Source organism: Pinus tabuliformis, chromosome 6 (assembly GCF_031772625.1).
Source record: "Pinus tabuliformis cultivar Carrire ecotype Pingquan chromosome 6, CPIR1, whole genome shotgun sequence".
Lineage (NCBI taxonomy): Eukaryota > Viridiplantae > Streptophyta > Pinopsida > Pinales > Pinaceae > Pinus > Pinus tabuliformis.
The window spans coordinates 1,331,720,513-1,331,744,750 of record NC_142292.1 but is presented as its reverse complement, the minus strand read 5'-3'; the positions used below and the strand labels follow the sequence as shown (position 1 = coordinate 1,331,744,750).

Sequence of the window (24,238 nt, the reverse complement as noted above, 5' to 3'; positions counted from 1 at the left end):
AGGATCCAACATATTAAATTTGGGACAACCACCCAGAGGATGATAATTTGGAGGATGGCACTGTACATCTTAAAGAACTGGAAGCGAAACTTATGAGAGAGGAAGATGAAGCAATAACCATGCCACCTCCACCATCCAGTAGCAGGGCTCGAGTTCCAAGTCTTGTTCCTTTGCTGTCACCACCTCCATCTACACCCTCACATGGAGGGTATGTGCCTTCTGGTTCTGGTCGTTCATCTGTGCGGGAGGAGACCTCCTAGAAGACCACCACGACCTGCTCATACATCAGACACTCCTTGTGGCAAGGGCCACATGAAGTAGTAGATAATAGATTTACAATTTACTTGTCTTTTCTAGTCTCTATTAGTTTTCATAAGTGTTGAGTCTTGACTCTTTCATATTTATTATGATATTTTTTATAAACAATATATGACAGTTTAAGTTTGAAGTTGGCAATTATAACTTATTGGTAATGATTTTGAATTATGAATATGATGCTTCGTGAAAGTTGTTTCATTTCGTTTCATAATTCATTTTATAACATTTCATTTCATGTTAGATATTATTTCTTGTAATGGTTAAACTTAGCTTACAAGTACAACTTTGGTGATCAATGATGATAAATGTTATGTTTTGAATTTTCAATTTTGAAAGCTTGAAGTTGATACTTTAAGATTGATGAATCATGATTCACGAGACTCAATATGTTGTATGTTACTAACTTGCGGACGTGGTTGATGAAGATTATAACTTCTAGATGATTGATGTTATATGGTTCAATGATCAAGCGATGTTTTAACATTTTTTATGTTTTTTATATCTAATTCATCATTCTACATGTTTTTGTTGACATATATGTATCAAAATATATATATATATATATATATAATATAAAAATCGCTCCGAGATTTGCTCCCAAACCAGGAGCTTTTGAAAATGTTGCTCCCACACCAGTTTTCGCTCCCGCTCCCCATTTAGCTCCGCGGGAGCAACATTTTCAAAAGCTCCTGGTTTGGGAGCGAATCTCGGAGCGATTTTTATATATATATATATATATATATAAAAATCGCTCCGAGATTCGCTCCCAAACCAGGAGCTTTTGAAAATGTTGCTCCCGCACCCGTTTTCGCTCCCGCTCCCCATTTAGCTCCAGCTCCCAAGTAACACTGAGCTATACACCAACTCTAAGTCTGAAATGAACTCTCCAACTGCTATCAAGTGATCTTTCACTTGAGCAATTCTAGTGAGAAAGGAACCCACACGCTCTCCTTTGACCATCCTAGTATTAAGAAGCTTGTCCTTAAGGGCTATTTTCCTATTCTCGTTCTTTGCCTCATACAAATTTTTAATTGCATCCCACATTGCCTTGCTTATTTGTTTCTCGGCCACATGTGGAATGAGGTGGTCTCTCACACCATCCAAGATAATCCTCAATGCCCTCGCTTTCTTCACCTCATGAACATCTAGAGTAAAAGGATCTGATGTGCGTACAAGCACAACAATGCTAACGAAGTTCCACACCTTGTTCTCCTTGAGAACATTTACCATTCTCACTTGCCACTACAAGTAGTTAGAGACCCCTTTCAACCTGTCCTCATATCTGATACCGGAAGCCATCTTCCCCAACTAACTAACAGTCACTTTTCCCTTCACTTTTCCTTCACAATCCCCTTTTGAAATCTCTGCAATAAGCCTGTGTCAACACCTGTCCACTATACTTAAGCAACCTTGCTCTGGTACCATGTTGAAATTTCACCTACAATGTGATTATCTACTGTAGGAATCTCGTCAAACACTTAGCCAACACTCAGATTCAGACTCCAATAAAAACTTCAACGATAATGTATTTTAACCCAAACACATGCAATCTGATTTTTATGAGCAGAAACACTAAAGACTAAATCTGAACTTTAAAAGTTGAAGATAACAATAAAAGCCCGCAAAAAATTAACACATGAGATTTTTGGGCACAGCTCACAGAGAAATTTCTGAGTTTACAACAATTAATTTCCAGCAAAAATCAATTGCACTTATCTCAAAAAATGTGTCCAATATTCTCTCGAAAATCGTGCCACTGTCTAGAATTCCATGGTTCCGTTATATGTACTGTACAAACTGTGCGAACAGCACTAAATGCACGAGAAAACAATCTAGAAAACAATGCCCTTGCTATCTCAATTTTTGTGCCATTTTTTACTGTCACGAGAAAACAGTATAGAAAATGACACCCTTGCTGTCTTGATTTTTGTGCCATTTTTCCCTGTCCAAAACAGCAGCATCTCTCCTTGAAATTCGTGCCCTCAACTAAAATTTTGTGCCCAGATTTGCTACTGTACAACCTGCATTAATGGCTGAAAATCTCCTAGAAGAGCATGCCCTTTCCTTGCTGCAAACTGCCTTCAGAAATGTGCCCTTCTTTCCTGCTAGCTGTCTTGGGATTTGTGTCCTGGCTGCTCCTTTTCTTTTTCTCCTCAATCCTCTTTTCCTCTCTCTTGAAAAGTGTGCCTCTTCACTTCCCCCATCTCCTTTTATAAACCCATTAATTATTGAAACCATTAAATCTCGCCATCTCAAAATCAACGGTTGTGACTTAATCTCTCATTGAGATTACTTAATCACTTCTACAGGCCAGGCACTGCCACAGAAGTACCACCAAGCTACAATTTTTAACAGTGAGGACCTTAACGAAAATGATACACTAGTCAATAACAAGTAGGTCAAGTTACTTCTCACAAATGGCTCCTTTAACTAGGTTGAAATCTCTTCTTCAATGATCATTGGCAACCCACTAAACACTTCATCAAACAAGGTTCTCTAAATTGTTCATGCTTTGCTTTTAAAGTCTTCATACTTTTAGTTGGAAGTATTGCATTCTACCCTCTGGACCACTAACAACTCTTTGTTCAAAAATGGCTTGTAATAGCATTGCCAATTCCTCCTATTCCCCAATGATTACTTCCCCCTAATGGACTATCCAAGATCTTTTTGATGCAAACTTTGTGCGACTTCAAGGATGACTTTTCTAAGAGAACTACTCACATCTTTCATGCTAAGCCATGAAATCACTAAACCAATCCCATGTGTTGAAGGAATTTTCTTCTCAAAGCCTTCATACTACGACATAGGTAGTCCTCAAGCAAGCTTGCTCTCCTTATGAGAGTAAACAAACAAACTTTACGAACAGATAGATTCAACAACTTATGCAAAAGATGAATGAAGGGAAGGTGGTGGAATTCTCTTCATGTTGGGAATTTAGAGATAAATAGCATTTCATCCAACCATGCAACATTGTATCTAAAACAGTGCAGAAACACGCATATGGATTTCAAAGAATGAATTCATTGAATGAATGAGCAATGAAGCTCAGATAAATAATACAAATGTAGAAACAGCAAGTTTCTACTAGGAAATAGAAACAGCAAGTTTCTACTAGAAAAATAGCAACAGCAAGTTTCTACTAAGAAACTGCTAATAAGATCACAGACGATCTTATCTGAATAAAATACATAAATGAGCATTAAACTTTAAAATAGCATTATTCTAATATTATACTCCGATTTAGTTGTTCCAACAATCCACACATGAGTTGTACTCATATTATCTCATACATGGCAGGATACCTTATGTAGGGCGTGATAATTATGGAGTAAGGGAGTAAGGATGCATTGAGAATGAACAAATGAGAAGTGCATTAATCAATGGGGGGAATACAAACCTCATAATTCACATCTTTCCCAATTGTCTTCATCCCCAATGGTGGGGTCTCTTAATACGATAGTTTATCTTCCTTAATTTTAGCTGCCTTTGTGGCCAACCATTCAACAATTTTATTCACTAACCATTAACATGCTCAAATATTTAAAACTCGAAATTCTCAACAACATTCCTAATCCATGAAATCTAACTAATTGTTTCCCCATTTAGGTGGTGACACTTGATGTTAAGGTAATAAATGATAATCTTTGGGTGCCCCTCATTTATGATCACTTTGAAACTAACTTTAAGGGATTGCAAAATACCATGGGTTAGTGCCTTCATTTCTACCTTGTTTTGATACCAACGAATTGATGAAAGATTGCAATGGCATGCTCATAATCCTACCCAGTGTTTTAAAACCAGGCCAGTCTAAATCGGACTCGACCTAGTCGACCAAGTAGGCCCCTACCCAGGCCGGCGCGGTACAAAAACTGGCTCGTAAGTCAGTCTGTTACCGAACCGGCCAAGCAAGACACCAACTCAGCCGGTTCGGTAACGGATCGACCGACTTAGCCAAGCCTATCATAACCAAACCGAGCCAGTCCACGACAGAAAGGGGCAGCAAAGTCGGACCTGAAAGCTATTTTTTTTGTTTAAAAGTTTCCTCAATGCATCTACCCTTTCCCAAGCCGATAAAAGTTACCCAACCCACTCACATTTCCTCACAACTATGTCATTGCATTTGTGTGAGCATTTGTAAGGAGTTTGTGAAGAGATGGAGTTGGTTTTTGGAGAACCAGTGAGGAGGCTTTTGGGAAATCATTAGAGTAGCATTGACGAACTTCGTGCACAATCATTGGAGCAGCATTGAGAAGTTGGATTTTGGAGCAACATTGAGGAGGCTAGAGGTTTTTTTTTTAACTCCTCAAATCTACGCTTGCTTTTTTTTTGCAAATCTAGAAATTGAAAAGAGTAATTTTTCTAAACGAAATGAACATTGAAGAGTTGTCTTTTTTTTCTTTCTTTTTTTCAGACTTTTGTCATTTCATTTCCAAGTCCAAATATAAAAAAATGGCTCCTAGAATGAAAGACGTTGTCTGGGAATATGCTGAGATGATTGATAATCAAATCCATCGCAAATTTTGTCATAAAAAAATTAAGTGTTGAGATGATTGATAATCAAATGCATTGCAAATTTTGTCATTAAATAATTAAGTGTTGAGATGATCGATAATCAAATGCATTGTAAATTTTGTTCCATGTCCAACACTACTAGAACAAATTGGTGATATTAGGAAGGAGTTGCTAGAAAAAATTGAGAAGTTTACGGAAGAAAAAGCTAGACAAAAAGAAATAGAGGTTGAAATAGGGAGGAAGAGGAGCATAAAACACATGATGTCTACCAACCCCAATTTTGATTATGAGTGTTCTTCATCTATCCCTTGCACTGATGCATCCAACCCCTTTCGATATGTTCCTCCCTCTTTGGAGTCTATTCAAGAAAAGGGTAAGGGTAAAATTAAAAAGAATGGTGATATCAATAGTTATTTCAAAGTCACACCCACCTCTCCCTCTGATAGTGCACATGGTCCTCAAGCTAATAGAGGTCAAATGCAGCCTACTTTAGATGACAATTGGAAGAAAGAATTGAGAGAAATTGCCTGTGATTACATAACTATATGGTGGTATAATGCTGATATCCCCTTCAATGCTTCTCATTCACCATATTATGAACCTATGTTTGATGCCATATTTGCCGCTGGAAATATGTATATATATATATATATATATATATATATATATATATATATATATATATATATATTAACATTCATCTTTTAGAATCTAGATTCTATATCTAAAAATACATAATTATCATCTATCATCGTCATCAATTCAACATAAACATTGTCAGCTAAGGTCCAAATCGAGCAGCGAGCTTGGATGATGCTCTTGGTGGCAACTCAGGGGAGGCTCTCAAGCTGTTCTCGGGTTGCGACTCAGGCTATGGCATATGCTCTCGGCGACATGGGGGATGCTCCTAGCTCCAGCTCTTGGATGCGGCTCACAATACCAGGCTCTAGCAAATTTCAAATGCTCCAAGCTCCAGCTTTCGTCGGCGGTTCACAATACTATACGATATGGTAATGGCATAGGCGGCTCATTATACGATATTAAAAACATAACAATGCATTGTTCCCGATCGAGCTCACAAAAACAACGAACCATTCCCGACATAGGCATTTTTTCGGGGTTGATCCATCTCCGGAAACGGATCATGAATTTTGTGATCTGTTTCCAAATTTCCGAAAACGGATCCAAAAAAATTGGAACTTAAAAAAATGCATTCAAAAGTGGATCCACCGTTTCCGATTTGGCAGGAGAATGCAAAAACGTTTTTGTCGTTTTCAGGCGAATCATGCAAGGATCATTCCCGTTTACGGATCAGAAACAGGGAACGGCGTTTTTAGTGGTGAGCCTAGTCGTTTTCGGTAACTTAGATTTTAGAAGATCGACTTAGTGGTGAGCCTAGTCGTTTTCGGTAACTTAGATTTTAGAAGATCGACTTCAATACCTGAAAATTTATGTTTCATGGTTGCAATGGCAGATGAATGTTTTGGAAATTATAGGAAATTATATGAGTTTAGCCCTCACATCAAACAACAACTCCCAAGGGCTAAAAAATCAAAAGTTACAAGGTATGACTAAGAAAACCATTTCACCTAAAAGTTAATTTGCGGTTATTTTATTTTTAATAGTAAATATCCACATGGAGTGTTTGAAAGCAATCCTTTCAAAAGGAGAGCTACAATTTTTCAGAAATTTTAGGAAATAGACTTTAATACCAGGATGAGAATAGCTCAAACAATCACTGTTTGGATTTGGAACACCCTTCGAATTGTGCCATGATTCTGTGTTTGAAGCTATTGGGAACTCTTTGAGGTGTTTCTTCTCAGTTTCACAGATAATTAAAGTGATGCAGCTCAATCAATCTGATACAATTTCTGTTAATCTAAATTTGGAGGAGGAGAATGGGCTTCCTACATCTGTGATTCTTGAGCTTTCATATCATGTTTAGAAGTAAGCAATCAAGTATTGAAAAGTATTCCTTTGGGGTCAGGTTTGTTTTGAACACAACCTCGCAATATCTTGCCCAAGACTAGAGCAATACAAACCCAAAAAGAGGATTGAATTACAAAAAGGAAAAAAAAAAGGAGGTTGGAAAAAGACAATTAAAAACCAAAAGTACAAATGAGTTGAATTGTAAGTTGTAATAGGATACTTGCTTGAATATTCTTGCAGAAACTCAAGAATAGTCATAGAGAGGGAAGGACACCAATCATCAAGCTATAATATGCAGAACCAGTGAGTAATTCAACAGTCAAGAAGAACCTGAAGTTCAGCAAACAATTGATGGACAAAACAATCTCCACGCTATCTCAAACATAAAAACAGTTACAGGCTGGGGGAAAAGTGGATCGCCAGAAATAACCCCCAAAGGGGAGAAGGTTCATATTTGATTTGAAGAAGATATATTTCAACTAAAAATGGACTTCAATGTCATCCACAGAAAGAAATCTCATGGAAAAGAGGTAGGAAATCCAAGAATGAATCCTTTCAAACTTGCAAAAAGAATATCGTTTTCATCAACGAGCTCTAGAGATGACCTCCAGAAACATGAAGCACTAAGATGACTATTGATGCTCCTAACTGAAATTCAAGGCTTATTTTTTCAAAATCTATTCGGTTGAACTTCTTGTACATTATATTTTTTAATAATAATAAAAAATTGTCTTTTATGGAAAAAATCATGTGCCAGTATAACCCCACATATGTTCCCATGCATGTTCCTTAACAGCTTACAAGTAACTCAGGGGTGGCAGGGGATCATGTACAACAATAAGAGTCAAAGTAAAGAGGAGTTTGCTTGGCAATTGGGAAATGCTAGAAATAACAAAGACAAAGCAGTAGCAGTCTTGTAAGACATGACTGTACTGAGACAAAGGACCATGATGATTGGTGACTTGATGATGATTGTACAATCCCTCATTTACCAAACTCTCCCTTCCACATAAAGCTATCAAAAACCTGTCAAAAAGCCCTCTTGACAATTAGTAAATTCAAGCATCGCGGGCTCTTTAAGTTCTAAGAAGTCTCTATATGAAAGACAATAAAAAAGCCATTTTGGGGACTTGCTTGCAAGAGGGGGTTTATAAGACAAAGGAGAGGGTCAACCAACCATAGTGCCACCTCACCCTACCTTGACATGTAAGCAATTTATGAAGACCAGCCTCGTCACACAAGTAGGATGGGAAAGACAGTTAAGCAGTCTCGTTGTAGAAATTTTCTGAGTTCTGTAGCCCTCCCAGTTTCAAGGTTTTTGCATATTGTTTAATGCCCTCAGCCCCAAACTGTTAGCTGATATAAAACTTAATGCAGATTAATTTGAAACAATCAGGACTACTATACACTTTTCAGCTGAAATAGGAAATAATAACAAGCACACACAGAATTTCACACGCTTTTACAGAGTGATTTTTGGTCAACAGTGACTCTGGAAAACCCACAAGGGGAAGACCAGTTTAAAGATGATTTATGTTGCAAATCTCAGAGAATGATTACAGCATTAGAAACATATATTTAAGGACTTGTCTCTGCTTTAGAAGCATCTTGAATTTTGGGCCAACATTGGATACTGCTCTGGACTTCTGTCTTGAACTTGGACCACTGTCCAGTGTAGTACCAGCCTTCTCTGCTCATACTTCAATACCCAGAAATTTGAGCTACAGGCCTGCCACTTCAGCCCTAAGTTCCAGCACTTGAAAACAATGATATATCCTTAAATATTGAGCCACTGCACAGAAATTTGTCTCCTTAAATTTCGGACCAGACTCTCCTTAAATTTCGGGACTTAACCTCCTTAAAATCTTCCCCCGAAATTAACGCTGACAGATTAACGCTGACAGATACAGGTGCCTCAAACAGTGTGCAGAATTAAACTTGCGGGCCAGAATTTCGCGCAGCCTTTAAGACTCTTCCCTGCCACGAAAATCTTCCACACAGACCTCTGTTTCTCACCTTAAACTTTGGCAGAAATACCCTGGTTGATTCCTTGGTTTTCATGCTCTTTCCTAAAGCTTGAACACGGTCTCCTAGGAACTTGTGCCTCCTGTAGCATGTGATCTCAGCTGTAACTGTTCTCCTGCAGTTTTCCTACTCTTCTCCTTGCTCCCTCTTTTCTCCAAAATGCGCATGTGAAGAATGAATGAGCTTCTCTTGCCTTTTCTCTCTTTTTGTTTCTCATTAGATAGAACCCTAACCCTATTGATTAAGTGCTGATATTATATCTCAGCCTATGATATCAATGGTGAAGATCATTTTCCTCACTTGACCCATTCTCTCATGTGGTCCCCCCTCATTTAATGAACTCCCTAGTCACTTTAAAGTTTTGGACCATGTACTTTTTTCTCCACATAAGTTAACTTAAAAATAGAAAGTAACTTTAATATTAAAATGTACTTTAGTACTTTCCTCATAAAGTGACATTAATATAAAGTACCTAGTACATGTACCATTTGGGGATTGGTCTCCCTATATGAGGTCCTAGCCCTCCAAAGGGCCACATTGGCACTTAGAGGGTGAGCGTTGAGAATCATGGGCCTCCACCATAGTAGAGATTATTTCATGGATCCCCAACACCACTCATTGATTGCTCGTGTTCCACCTTTTGGATGAAGATGATGCACATGGTTCACCATGCCCAACCGGCTCCACACTTGCACCATACACTTGGTAGATGTTCTTGGGTCCAGATGAGGATGTGTCTCACTGCAAGAGACAAAGGAAAGGTTTATGTCATCATCCTAGCCTTCACAGATGGTTTACAAGCATTTTCGATCTACTTGGAGACCCGTGAGGATGTCCTTGTGCCCCCACACCCACTTGGGAACACCACAGTGACTTGCTTGGAAAACAAGGGGCCAATCGACTCCATTTTCTCATCATGGCACATTTTGGACTTCATTAAGCCTCTTCGAAGGCCCAACGACTCATTGTATTGATCATTTTGCCCTCTTTAGAGGCTTATTTTTATGTTATTGAGCTATCTTGGTGGGATTGCCACCAAGGGATGTTATTATTGCACGATATTTTATTATTTGGGGCTTAATTAGGCCAATCAAACTCATTAGAGATGTATAAATAGATGAGAGGTGATAAATTTCTATCATCATCGCTTGGATTTGGAATTAGTAGCTACTTGGAGAATTTCAAATTCCCTTTTGGAGGACGAGTTTGGTTTCATGGATGAATTTTGATGTTTACATCTCTTGATCTTGGAGCTTCATCCTTTTCATGATTTGATGATTGGGTATACTCTTTGTACATGTAAGTGATCTCTTTCTCATGTTCCTTGTATTTATCATATCACATGAGTGTTGTTGGGATTTTCGCTATCTAGGTCTCAAAATTTACTACTATTCTATGTGAAATTGTGGAAATTTTAATCTTTTGAAGTGTTGCATCATTGCATGTGTCATGTATGAATGGGCGAATGTTCCTAGAGGTTATTTTTGTTGAATATACCTTGATAAGTCATCAAACATTGCACATCAAAGTATAAAGTCCTTGGGTAGCTGCTCTCATGCCCTAATTGCCATGCAAAGTTGCTAAAGACCTCCTTGATTGGGTTAATTCTCCCCATATCACAAATTCATCTTGACTCCATCTATCCCAAAAGCAAGGCACTTGTCCATTGGTGGTCAACTTAAAAGAATGTTTTTCTCGCCTCCTCCTTCTCTTTCTAGGCCTAGCCCTATAGGTCTCCAAGGGCATCACTTCAATTCCATTCTAGCCATCCAATCACCTCGATTTTTGGTCCACTGTTGCATTGGGGTTTTGTCTAGATGTCCTCCAAATTTGAAGCAAATCTAACGTTGGAATCTCGAGATATAGCAAGCCCTAACTACAAGATCAATTCTTGCCCTAGATCGATTTGGGTTAGTGTCCTCATTAAGATCATTGTATATAAATCTCAAAATAAAATTAGTCCTTTGATCTTATTCCCTACCCTAATTAGGTCAAGCACCTCATTAGATGATCAACTCCACACCCTTAACCTAGTTTTGGGTCCACTTGGCTCTGTGTGGTCCCGCAACTTTGTAAATTCAACTCCACAAGGATCCTTGGGTCTAGGGAACCCCTTGTTAAGGCATCTCTCCGAAGCCTAGACTCGAGAATCCTCTTAGCCCTTCCTCAAGACCATGTCACCTTGCTTTCAAAGCAAGCAAGCTCTCTAATTGAACCTCTCTTGTGAATAGGCCTCAGGAATCACTCCTTATTGCTCTTATTGATCCATTCATCTAGTGATTCCCCTTATACCGGGTATCCTCCCATCGGTGAAAGTTCGTAAAGAGTAGGGAGCCTTAGCTGAGGTGACAGTGGGCTATCGCTTTGTTGTTGCCCCTTGACCTAGTAGGATCCCCTCCTAGGACCCCTACTAGTTTGAGTGGTAACAAGTACCTCAACACACGTTTCGCAAACCACCTAGTATACTCTCTTGGGCTCCATCATAAACTGACTCAATGTGTTGACTGCAAAATAGATATTTGGTCTAGTGTTGACCAAATACATCAACGAACCAATCAATTGAAGATACAGAGTGGGGTTCACCAACTTAGAATCAAAAGCATGCAGCTTCTTCTAGTTGGTGATCACCGAAGTGGCCATAGGCCTGCAATCCTCCATATGGAATCTCCTCAGTATGTCTCCTACATATCAGCCCTGGTCCACAAAAATATGCCAATCCTCTTGCCAAACCTCCAACCCCAAAAAGTAATGCATCAGTCACATATCAGTCATGTCAAACTCTAAAGCAAGGTCCCTCTTACAATGTTGGATGGGTTTGTCCTCTCCTGTAATAAACAAGTCGTCCACATACAAAACCAAAATGAGTGGATCATCACCAACCATGATGAAGTATAGGTTTGGATCGGCATCACTCTTCTGGAAACCCATCTGCTACAAGTAGGCACCTATCCTCTTGTACCATGCTCTCAACTCCTGCTTCAGTCCATATAAGGCTTTCTTAAGCCTACACACATGAGACTCTCTCCCATGCACCTCAAAGCCTTGTGGTTGCCCTCCTGTATGACCCCATTAAGAAAGGTGGTCTTTACATCCATCTGGAGAATCCTCCAACCCATCTCAGTTGTTATGGACATCACTGCTCTAATAGAGGTATAACAAGCAATTGGTGCAAAGGTCTCCTCACAATCAACTCCCTCTATGTGTGAGAACCCTCAAGCCACAAAATGAGCTTTGAACTTCTCCATGATGCCATCCGCAGCATGTTTGATCTCGTAGAGCCACCCGGAATTCACCACTGGCTTCACCTCAAGTCTCGCCACTATCTCCCACACATCATTCTTCATGATAGAGGCATCCCTCCAGGACTGCTAACTAGCAGCCTCCTCATAGCTACCTGGCTCAATCCCCACAACATCTGCCACATAGCCACCCAACCTATCTAGTGGTCTACTCTCCCACACTGACCACTTGGGTTTCCCCACTGCCTCCTTTGCTTCCTTCAAGGTCTCTCACAAAGCCATTTTGGCTTACTTTTCCATGTAGTAATCTCCTACACTAGAATGCGAAAATCATCCACAGGAGCCTCTCCTCTTGATGAGGAAGCCCCTTATGTGGTTTGTGGCAAACCTATACTCTAAGATCATGTGCTCGGTGATACGGGATTCTATGAACCTATCACCCCAGAAGTAGGTGATCCTCTTGATCCTGGTGTACCACCTGAAGATCTTGATACCTGTGGTGTGGCCCCTTACTGAGGAGCTTGTTGATTTACCCAATCAACCTCCTAGGACCTCCTCAAGGCCCTCTCCTCCTCAAATCTAACATCCCGCCTCTGGACAACTTTCCTCTAGCAGGAATGTATATGTGTCTCCTCCTCAAATCTCACATCCCGCCTCTGGACAACTTTCCTCTAGCAGGAATGTATATGTGTCTCCTCCTCAAATCTCACATCCCGCCTCTAGACAACTTTCCTCTAAAACGAATGTATATGTGTCTCCTCAAATCTCACATCCCGCCTCTAGACAACTTTCCTCTAGTAGGAATGTACATGCAATAGGCCTTGTTGGTCTCATTGTAACCCACAAAAATACCCTTCTCTACATTGAATTCCAACTTCGTCCTCTTCTTCTCAGGGACGTGTGAATATGTAAGGCACCTGTTAGGGTCCTATAAATTTTTATAGGATCGCTTGATTATAGTTGATCATTATTATGTTTGAGATGTTGTAAATAATATTTCATCCTGCAAATTATTCCAAAGAGACACCAAGTATTAGGATTGGAGGAGATTTTTGCATGATAATGTTTGGATCATATCAAACTGCAGGTGTTTTCATTAGAAAGTGCTCAAATGCAGCTTTCCAATGGTATATCCTGCACCGAAATCCGACTTCTAGATTGAAAGATAGGCCAGAATGAAGTTTAGACTTTAAAAGCAGATAAAGGCCCGGGAACTATTTCCACTACAGTTAAAAGTATATTTGCATCTATCCTTGTGAAAAATCTTTTCCCCATTATAAATATGCCATATGATTTTTAACCCTAGTCGGGGCCCACATAACCATCACCCCATTTCCAAATTTCCATTAACCCATCATGCCCATTTTATGTTTGTTTCCATAAACTCTAGCCTAATCCATTATTTAATTCCCAAACCTTAGTCGCATTTCCATAAACTCTAGCCTTAATCCATTAATATTCCAACTCTAGCCTTAACCCATTAATATTCCAACTTTAGCCATATTCCATATTATTTCATTAATTATACTCCATTTGATACATAAACTCTAGCTGCATTCCCATTTGTTACTATACATTTAACTCTAGTTGTTTCCCCATATCATTAAACGTATCGCAAAGCCTTTTATAATACATTACATTGTAATGTATTACAACATAATACATTATATATAAAAGCCCCTCTATATATTATAACATGAACTGGGCCCACAGTGCACGTATCGCCAATCCTCATAGGCAATCGCAATCACATTTAGAATCGGCCCTGACCCACTAGCCACATGTTATCACATGTTGCACCATCCCGCAATCAGCAACCCCCCCCCAATTACCATGTCCTGTCCACGATTGCGATAACACTCCTGCTACCGATTGCGATAAAGTCTCGGTCGCCGATAAGTACCTCCTTGAATAAAGTCCTTCTCCCAGTTGCGATTGCAATGTGATAAGACTCCTTCGGACACAATATTTTATATGTTGCAATTTGATGGGCTATCGAGTCCAGTTCATCGGCAAAGCACGATGAAACAGGGTAAAGGTCCCACTCGTCGATTGTGATAAGCCCTCCGGATGCGATAATTTATATGGTAAATTTAATGGGTTGTTAGGTCCACCCATGGTTAGACACCGCACCTCTCCCCACGCCCAATCACGATCCCATTTTAATCCAACGGCTCTAAAGCCTTTTCAGACCCCACCCCCCCCCCCCCCGCCGCTATATTTCTCTTTAATGGCAAAGGGGGGTCCGTAACACTTTTCCCCGCTCTCGTCACGTCCCTGCTCCTCCTCCTCCACTATTATTTTGTCACGTACCTCCCCCCGCCATGATCCCACTCCCACTTACTATTCCATCTCCCGGCCTCCATTCACGCAGTTGTATAACTCACTATCCCGATTGTATTCTTTTCCCCCAATCCCCAGCTGCCATGTGGCCCCTCCACGTGCATTCATTCATAATCCAAAAGAATCGCCCCCTTTGCACCGGATATATTATGATTAAAGGTTATTTCCCCAAATTTCCCAATAGTCTATAAATGGATAAATTAATGTAAAAGGGGAAATTATTAAATTAAAATAACAACAGAAGCAACAAAAGGACAGAGGACAACGAGGACACATTCAACACATTTTAATCAGCAAGTAGCAAAAGGATAGAGGACAACATCACATATTCAACACAACAGTCATCAAACAAAATGTAGTGAAAAGTGGGACAACGAGACACATCTGCCAACAAGACAAACAGCATTGCTCATTTAAAGGCCTAGTCACTACCAAAACGCCTAAAAACAGCATCAACACTCAGCCGACTAATATTTTTTTTAAACAGTTTAGTCTATTTTTATACTTTTGTAATAAAATCTTGAATTTTGTTTCGAGATATTTGTATAGATATTCATAACAAATCTTGATATTTTAAATCAAGATATTTGTATAGATATTCGTAACAAAACTTGATATTTTAAATCAAGATATTTTGTAATAAATTGGTATAAATACTTCATCATTTGGAGTAATACAAGTTGGATTTTGTATAGAAGAAAGCTATTGTATGTTTCTCAAGCGTCAGTGGACTTATCAGTAATAAAAAGGGCATTCTTCACAAGATTCACGTGTTCAATATTTGGTGAAGTGCTCCTCTCATTGTCTATGTGTTATTCCTTTGTTTCCATGTTTATGTTTTCTTAAAACTGAATTATCTCACAAAAAGTTGATGAACAGAATTTGTTGAGAAATACACTTTGATTATGGCTGTAGGTAATTTCAATGTTTTCCTCTAATATCATGTTAAGGAATTATTAATTGCTCTTTAATTTCTATTGAACTTGTATCTTTTCTTCCACTTCATTTCATTTTAATATAAAGGATCCAATTAGTTCAGCTACCTTGCCCTACGAAACTCCTTTGAAAATTTGAGACAAATCCCTCTTAAGTTTGTAGACTCCATTGCCCAATGGCTCTTCCCTTGCTATTCCAACCAAACCAATCCATAAATCAACTCCCAACCCTCATAACTAACATGATATCTAATACAACAAAGTTAAATCTTACAGAGAGCCCTCTCTGAAGCTAGCAGGGCTAGATCTCAGCTTCCAGAGTAGGTTTGTGGTTGCCTTTGTGATTTTCTCTTGCAGCCTTGGAAAATTACAGAGTGCTAACAACACCCAAAAACCCTGATGTGCCCAATCTCGGGCTTCTTCCCAAAAAAATCCTCCTCGAGAGTCTTACTCCCCAAGACTCTATGCGAGCTCTTATTTTATAGATACACTATAGTATTAAATGCCTCAACCCATAAAAAGAAAGGTAGCATTTGATCATGCAACATAGCTCTAGTTGCACCCACTATGGCCTTGTTCTTCCTCTCCGCCACCCCATTCTACTGGGGTTATATGGCACTATGTACTTTGTCCTAATGCATGTACTCCTACAAAACTCCTTCATCTCCTTAAAGGTATACTCACCCCCTTTGTCTGACCTCAACACCTTGATCTTCTCCCCCATCTGGTTCTCCACAAGAGCCTTAAACTCTTGGAACCTCTTGAAGACCTGATCCTTGGTCTTTAGAAAGAAAATCCAGGTCTTCCTGGAGTAGTCATCAATGAAAGTCACATAGTACTCGTGTCCACTCAATGATATATGAAACATAGGACCACACACATCAGAGTGTACCAAATCTAAGATACCTACTACTCTATTGTCATTGCTTGAGAAAGGTGTCTTGGTGTACTTTCCCAAACCACACCCCCTGCACAGATCATGATGCTCAGTGTTGAACTAAGGTAAACATGCAACCATCTCCATGCAACCATCTCCCTCAGCATCTTGAATGCTCCATGGTGCAGATGGGCCATCCTCCTGTGCCATATCTCACACAACTCGCTATTGCTAGCTTGCGCCACTAAGGCTCTAGTAGACTGAAGCATAAACCTGTACTCTCCCATTACAGACCCCAACCACTCTAGCAAACTCAATACTGGATCCTTTGGGATATATGAGCACCTGTCCTCCTCGGAACACCACCTCATGTCTCTTGCCCTCAATACTAGAGACTGAAATCAAGTTCTTCAGCCCTGGAACATAAAGACCATCTGTCACTTTTAAAGACAGCAATGACTCCCATTGAAAGGATATTGTCCCCACTCCTGTTGCTCTAACCTTGGAGTTATCTCCAAGCACAACCTCCAGGTCAATATCATCCTCACTGAGACTCATGAAGTGCTCTCCCACTCCAGTCATATGGCAAGAAGCTCCATTGTCCACAAACCACACACTGGAAGACATGACATGGTGGCAAGGCTCACCACTAAGGCAAACTTCGTGGTCAAATCTGGAGGCCAACGCATCCACCTTTGCTGAAACTATTACGCCCTTTTTGTTCTTCTTGTTGGGACACTAAACAGCATAGTGACCCAGCTTCCCACAAGAAAAGCATTTCACTTTGCTCATGTCCTTCTCCTTGGCCTTTTGCTTCCCCTTTTGTTGCTTGGCTCCACTAGAAGACCCCTTCTTGGCCATCTTCTTGCCCTTAGCTACAAGGGCAACACTCTCCTCCTCATTGGCCCCACCACACTAACTGCTACTCTTGGCACTCCCCTTAGTCTCCTCTTGCATGAAATCATCCCATCCTCCTTTAGTCTGGAAAATGGTCCTCAACCACAATGCCATATATGAATCCATCCCACTGCTTGGTGAAACCATCTAGTGCAATCTTGACCAACTGATACTCAGGGATAACCTCTCCCACTTCAGCCAACTCATCTCTCACCTATGTGATCTTGGTGAGGTATGAAGTCTCGGCGTCAGTCTTAGTCATCTTGGCGTTTCTTAGCTTTTGCCTCAACACCATCTTCCTATTCTCGTTGGAGCTTCGATGTACTGTGACTAGGGAATCCCACATCTCGTAAGCAAACTTCATTCCTACCCGTGAGGAATATGTGGTCTTTGATGGCATCAAGAATGATTCTCCTTGCTTTCACATTCCTCTTGTTGAAGTCCACCAACTGAGTTGGATCAGTTAAAGGTTGCACAAGACTCTCCCGCTCCTTCCAGGGGCAAAACTATCAGCCCCATTCAATCTGTCGTCCACCCTCAAACAAATCACCATGACCCTACAACCAACACTAAATCTCAAATCTGCCTCCCTCTCAACAACCAAACTCTATGTATCTGAAGGTATTTTTGATTCATTGTTCACAATTTTAGCAGAAGATAGCTTGTTGCTTTTTCTTACTAGCTGAAGGTGTCACTATAGGTCCATAGGCTTTGATACCATATAGAAAATTTCTGAGTTTTATAGCCCTCCCAGTTTCATGATTTTCGCATATTGTTTAATGCCCTCAGCCCCAAACTGTTAGCTGATATAAAACTTAATGCAAATTAATTTGAAACATTCAAGACTACTCTACACTTTTCAGGTGATATAGGAAATAATAACAAGCACATAGAGAATTTCACACATTTTTACACTGTGATTTTTGGTCAACAATGACCCTAGAAAAAACCATAGGGAAAACCAGTTTGAGGAGGATTTATATGGAAAATCTCAGAGAATGATTACAACATTAGAAAAAAAAATTAATGACTTCTCTCCTTTAAAATCATCTCGAAATTCGAGCCAACATTGGAAACTACTATGGACTTTTGTCTTGAACTCAAACCGTTGTCCAGTGTAGTTCCAGCCTTCTCTGTGTTGAGAAATCTAAGGCAGAGATATGGGTTTTATTACAGATTTCTCTTTAACTTTGACAAGTGCTTGTGATTATTATTACATTAGTACATCATCATTATTATGTTTTGTTCATCATCAAAACAAATGCCAAACAAGAAGATCACAATGCAAAGAGACATCAGAAATAGGCTACAAGACAGGGCAAAACCCAACAAGGGGAAAACCCAAAGAACTCTTCTTATAGAATCACTTTCAATGAAGACTTCCAAGACCTCTAACGAAGACCAAACCACCAAATAAGAACCAGGCCAGCCACCCTCTTTTATATACTTCGCACATGTGAGATAGGAGAGAGAAACTCGTCCAAGACCAAAACAAGAGAGAGATCCTTTGTTGCCTTCCTTCTGCCCTTCTTCACACCTCTGTTCTAACCTCAGAATGCTCATGAAAGTTGAGTACTCAAGGCCGACATAAGGGGTTCGCTGACATAAGGAGTTGGCTGACTTGATCACCTTAGAGGTTTCTAGAGCTTTCAATTACATAATATGTTTCTTTTTCATTGATACATGAGCCCACAAGGGACTTTACATTATCACTTTGACTTGACTCCCTAGAGCACTCAATGGGTGCTTGACCTAGGACCAAAAATCATGAACAAGAAACCCATTTACAAATAAATATTTTTTTCTTTTACAAAAATATATAATAAATCCTTGAATATAAAGCCACTTCACAAAAATTTATGTCTACTTAAATTTCAGTCCAGACTTTCATGCCCTCGAAATTCTCACTGACTCTTCTCTGCCATGAAAATCCACCACATAGACCTTTGTTTTTAACCTTATGCTTTGGTAGAAATACCCTGGTTGATTCCTTGATTTTCGTGCTCTTTCCTAGAGCTTCAACACAACCTCCTATAGCAAATTTTCTCCTTTCACAGCTTTACTCCTCTTCTCCTTGCTCCCTTTCTTCTCCAAAATGCTCACGCAAAGAATGAATGAGCTTTTATTGCCTTTTCTCCCTTTTTGTTTCTCATTAGGAAGGAGAACGCTAACCCTATTAACCAAGGGTTGAGATTAGATCTTAGCCCATAAGATCAATGGTGGAGATCATTTCCCTCATTTGACCCCCTCTCTCTTGTGGCCCCCCTCATTTAATGAACTACCTAGTCACTTTTAATGTTTTATACCATGTAAGTTTGTAACTTTTTCTCCACATAAAGTTAACTTAAAAATAGAAAGTACCTTTCATATTAAAAGGTACTTTAATACTTTTCCTCATAAAGTGACATTAATACAAGGTACCTAGTACATGTACCACAAAGTGACTTTTTCACCATGACTTTAATTTAACCCATAAAGTCACACGCCAAAAAGGTAACTGAAGTGTCTTCCTAGGCAAAAAGGCTAATGCACTAGGAAACACCTCCTTGGTTACCTTATTATTTTTAACATTCATCACCCCCAATGCCACAAACTAGCTCCTCCAATAAGCATCCTAAAGAACTGTACGATGGAAGCATCATCTTTTGTGGGTTGGATTTCTAGGGTTTCTTATTGCAGTCCCTCACAAATTCATTATCATACTCAATGAGAAGGATAGGAGAGCAAGAGGGTCAATGCCAGAACTATGATTCCCTAACTTCAAACACAGTCTCTGGCACTGTTTGTTCTATTCTATCTAGGTCAGGGGCAACCATGGCACACTGCCATTGCTGCAGCAAGTGCTGTGCCCTCTGAGATTTAAAGAATTTGCAAAGGGGGCTCCAGAATTGCAAGAGGAAAGTAGCAGAGGCTCATTGCAACCCAATGAATTCAACCTTCCCTGGAGAAGGTGAAAAGAGGAATTTGAGAAGCGGAACCTGGAAACAAGACAAACAAGAGATCAGTGTGCGAACAGGCAACGAATCATAGCCTGGGTTTGAGGGAGTGGGAAGAAGAAACTAGGTTCTTAATGTCGATGTACAGGTGGAATCTCTGCAATCTCTAAAAGGGCCATTGCAGCCCATCTCAACCTCCCTCCGGTAACAATCGGGGACTCTGCCCCCTGCAAAAGATCAAAACACATCTTATAGAAGTCCTTATTCATTTCTTATGGTAGGATGTGTAATAACAAGCATTTAAATTGAAAACACATGAGGAAATTGCAGATGGGAACCCAATGAGTCTCATGAAAGAGGAATCCAATCCCTAACCCTTGATATGAAAACAAAAGTATAAGACTAGAATCATTTTTTATTCTATCTGACTCTAAAGATCAAAATGGCCATTTCACACTAGCTTATATGTTTGGCTAAACTGAATAAAAAAAACAAATTGGGTGGCATAAATTAGAGCAATTCTAAATATTATCGAATTACATCGAAGCATATTTTTGAACAGCATGCTGGCTTCTGGGGAAATTACTAAATTAGTCAGCTGTCCTGAACAGAATGACATGATAAAATTCTATGTGGCGTGGGAAAAAGATAATTCAAACTTGAAAGTTTACCTTAATTTACCAGCCTATGCTGCAGGGACCCTAGAGATTAAAGAAAAATACATTGTAATTCCACATCAACTGACGATTCAGATTGAATGAACAAAAGTTAAAGAGCCTACTACAAAGTCTATATGATATTTAGTTGGTGATAGATTGAATGAACTTGCAACAGGAAGAATCTTGAAGGCCTATATTTGAGTAAGTAATAAATAACAAATCCTTTCTTGACACAATTTCTTTCAGCCATGTGTAAAGAGAATGAAATGGGGGAGCTGATTCTCTATCCAAGGAGGACCTCCAGCTGGTCCAAAGGTAGTGACAGATTATAAGAACAAAAGATGGACACTCGTTTGCCCATCGTCTCACTAATTCCGTTCTGACTTGGCATTTGTTTCGATTCAGCTTAGAGATGTTATTGCATATCAATTTGTGCTTTATAAAAAAATCCTTAAGGTACAAGTATTCGGATAATGTTGAACTTGTTGATATTTTATTTTCTTTTACGGATGAAATTTAGGATTTTTTTCCTACAAGAACTTATAAAAAACAAAAAAGAAAATACACACACAAACATACATATATATCGCTTTTAGAATTTAGTAGTCATTATACCTGTCAGGCTGTCACTGACCATTTTGACAATATTTTATCAGTTGGAAATAGTAAGAAATTGCTAAAATGTACAAAAGGCATATTCTAATGTTTGTCCATGAAGTCCTGTTACTTAAAGATCGAGGGCAACTTTGTTATATGTTATAAGAAATCAGTCCATCGGTCAACGGTGACCGTGAAATGCCGGATTCTGTTGAAACAAAAACAACAGATACTGGTGACCATAAAAATCAAAGATTCTGTCTAAAACAAAACTTTGTTTTAATTGCCAACCGATGTCAGTTTACTAGTGTGATCAACAGAGAATTAAGCCGTCCACCAGGTTTCCACGCCCCAGAGTAGGACCTGATGATTTTGGTGGAATGCATGCCTTTCAGACCTGGCACTTAAGCCAAAGAATGTGCAGCCCCGCTGGAGTAGTTTCTTTATAAACATCCAAAAGAAAACACTATCTGATTAAACTCACCATTTAATAAGCGATCCAAACAAGAAATGCTGCATGATGGGCACCTTCTCCAGCAGCTCAGCCTTGTACATCTTCAGCATCCCACTATTCACCTTGCCCCAATTCGGCACAGCGCTGATATCATCGATCATGGGCGAATGCTCCGCCAAATGACCCTTCTTCACTTTCTTCACAAAAGCCACGCAGGAAAGATAGAGATACTCATCAGAGAAATTGTCAAGAATGTCTTGATTGTGAATGGACTTGGGCTTCATATATTTGTGATCCACCAGCTGAGAAGACCCAAATATGAAGGGCAAAAAATGGTAATCGTCAAGCCCCCAAACCCCATGTGACCCTGCGGGCTCAAGCCAGTAGGTTGTCTGCAATCTCCTCATCAACCCCAAGTACTTCACAAAGACCCTGGAAACCACCGCCTGGTAATCATTCTCTGTGATGACCCCCAGTCTGGCGAGGCAAAATAGCCAGGCCGCAAAATTAGCCTCATGACCAGTCCCGTAATCGATTCTCATAGCGTTTCCAAAGCTATCTGCAAAATAAGGGAAAATCTCAGGAATCGAAGCACGAAGATCTGGCGTCAAAACCCTGTCCATCAATTCCTGGCCATGCTGGAGTCGTTCCTGCCATTGCCGGAAAGCGGGATTTCCATACCGCGCGGGCTGCTGGAGGGGCGGTATTTCGTCGATCCACACATCCATAATCCCCAGAATTTCGACGATGGCCTTCACGGATGGGGATTCGTGGCATTCATCGGAGATCTTATGACCACGGATCGATTCACTCAGCGCCACCACGAAGCCCAGAAAAGACCTTCCGGAGTCCGAATTTTGGAAGTGTTCGATATCCGCGGGGGTAGATATTCTCCTACATGGGATTTGGAAGGAATATGGCGGGGAGACGATTGAGACCTTCTGTGCCTGCGGGACGGGGGCGAGGATCACCGCCTGCGTATTGGGCGGAGTCAGGAGAGCGGGTGCCCTAATTGGCCTGTAATTTGTTGGCAAGGGTGGCGGCGAAAGCCCAATACCGTCTCCATTAGGGATACTCACGGGCGCTCCGCACGGGCAGCGGCTGCAGGCTGCCGCAGACGGAGGCGGTGGAGATTGATACGAGGGGCCTTCGGCTGCGGGGTTTTGCTGCATGGGGTTTTCTTCTTCTCTTTGCTTCTGAGAGTCGCATTTTTCTGGTGTTGATGCCATTTTTTCTGCTTCTTCTTCCGCGGCTAGGCTTTCCTTCGGTGTGGATTCTTCGGTATTAATTCCGGTCTGTGGTATGGCGGTGTAATTGATCTCAGATTCAGCCATTGCTGGGTAAGCATCCAGTAAGGATGGCGGGTAATACACCGGCCTAGCTCATGGGTCCGCCCAAACGTCCGCGGGAGGGAATTAGAAAAACAGTGTGTAAATTATATATATATAGCTGAAGGGAGCCGTTGATGTCGATTGGCGATTAATATTATCTTCGCGAAAACTGAAATCCAATGATATTGAGCCCTTTTCATTCATTTACAAGTGACAGAATCTTTTTTAATTAATGGACATATATAATTTAAAAAATAGTGCACAACAATGTGATGGAGGTAATTCAAGCGCACAAGGGTTTTTATGCCCACCGTTCATATAACTTTGGTTGAAAATGGTGATTCTCATTCCACCCTCTTTTAGTATAGTTTTTGTTGAAAATGGTCTGGCTAGTCATCTAGTCAATCTCACCCTAGGTTCTTTTTTGGTTTGTGTGATATTAGTGGATGTGTTTATGTCACATTACGATGATCACTATAGAGAGCCTAGGTTTTTTTGGGTTTGTGTGTTGTTGGTAGGGTCTAGAATCACATCCTAAGTTCTTTTTGGTTTTGTGTGATGTTAGTGGATGTGTTTATGTCACATTACGATGATCACTTTAGAGAGCCTAGGTTGGGTTTGTGTGTTGTTGGTAGGCCACAATGATCACTCAACTTTGAGGATAGTTTCTTAGAGAATATGATTGAACTAGAGAATATGATTTTTTCCTCCTTGTATGTAAATCTTGCTTTATACTTACATCTAAGTTAGGTGGGAGTTGTCACGAGTCCTTTATTTTGTCTTCCCCAAGTCAGGTGCAATAAATATTTTGTCAAATTCACTAATATTACAAAACTTACAAAAGGCTATGGCCTAAGTGAGAGGATTGCAATCTTGATGATTCTTGTATTGTGGCCAAAAATGGTGATTTAGGTTTGCATGAAAGCTTGGCCCTTGGTTTGTATTTGACATCTCCTTCTCTTATTGTTATCTCGACCTCCTCCTTGGAAGAAAATAGTTGTGCCAAGATGAGTCCACTAGGGAAATATGGAAGCATATTAGTGTTGACCGAATTTAAGGAGAATGTAGCCAAGTCCATCTAAGGAAACGCAAGTCATAAAAGTTGAAAGTTGTAATGTCAAAGGGCAGGAGGGGGAGGCAAGCCTCACTGGTAGTAGGAGCTAACCTAAAATTTGGGTAGATCATA

The 24,238-nt window shown here is 40.1% G+C and overlaps 1 protein-coding gene across 3 annotated transcripts in view; it reads right to left on the bottom strand.

Annotated features, from left to right (window-relative positions):
* The window catches only part of LOC149263512 (phosphotyrosyl phosphatase activator (PTPA) family protein), a 36,813-nt gene extending 13,667 nt beyond the window's left edge, over positions 1-23,146 (bottom strand). Inside the window, exon 1 of one of the 3 annotated variants that reach the window (XM_089426411.1) lies at positions 21,752-23,146. In XM_089426411.1, coding sequence (XP_089282537.1) covers positions 21,752-23,055 — 1,304 coding nt within the window. In that variant the 5' untranslated portion in view covers positions 23,056-23,146. Of the gene's footprint in view, positions 1-21,747 lie in introns of those variants that run through there. The other 2 variants (XM_089426417.1, XM_089426421.1) reach the window with 2 other exon arrangements.
* Between the last annotated feature and the right edge of the window lie 1,092 nt (positions 23,147-24,238).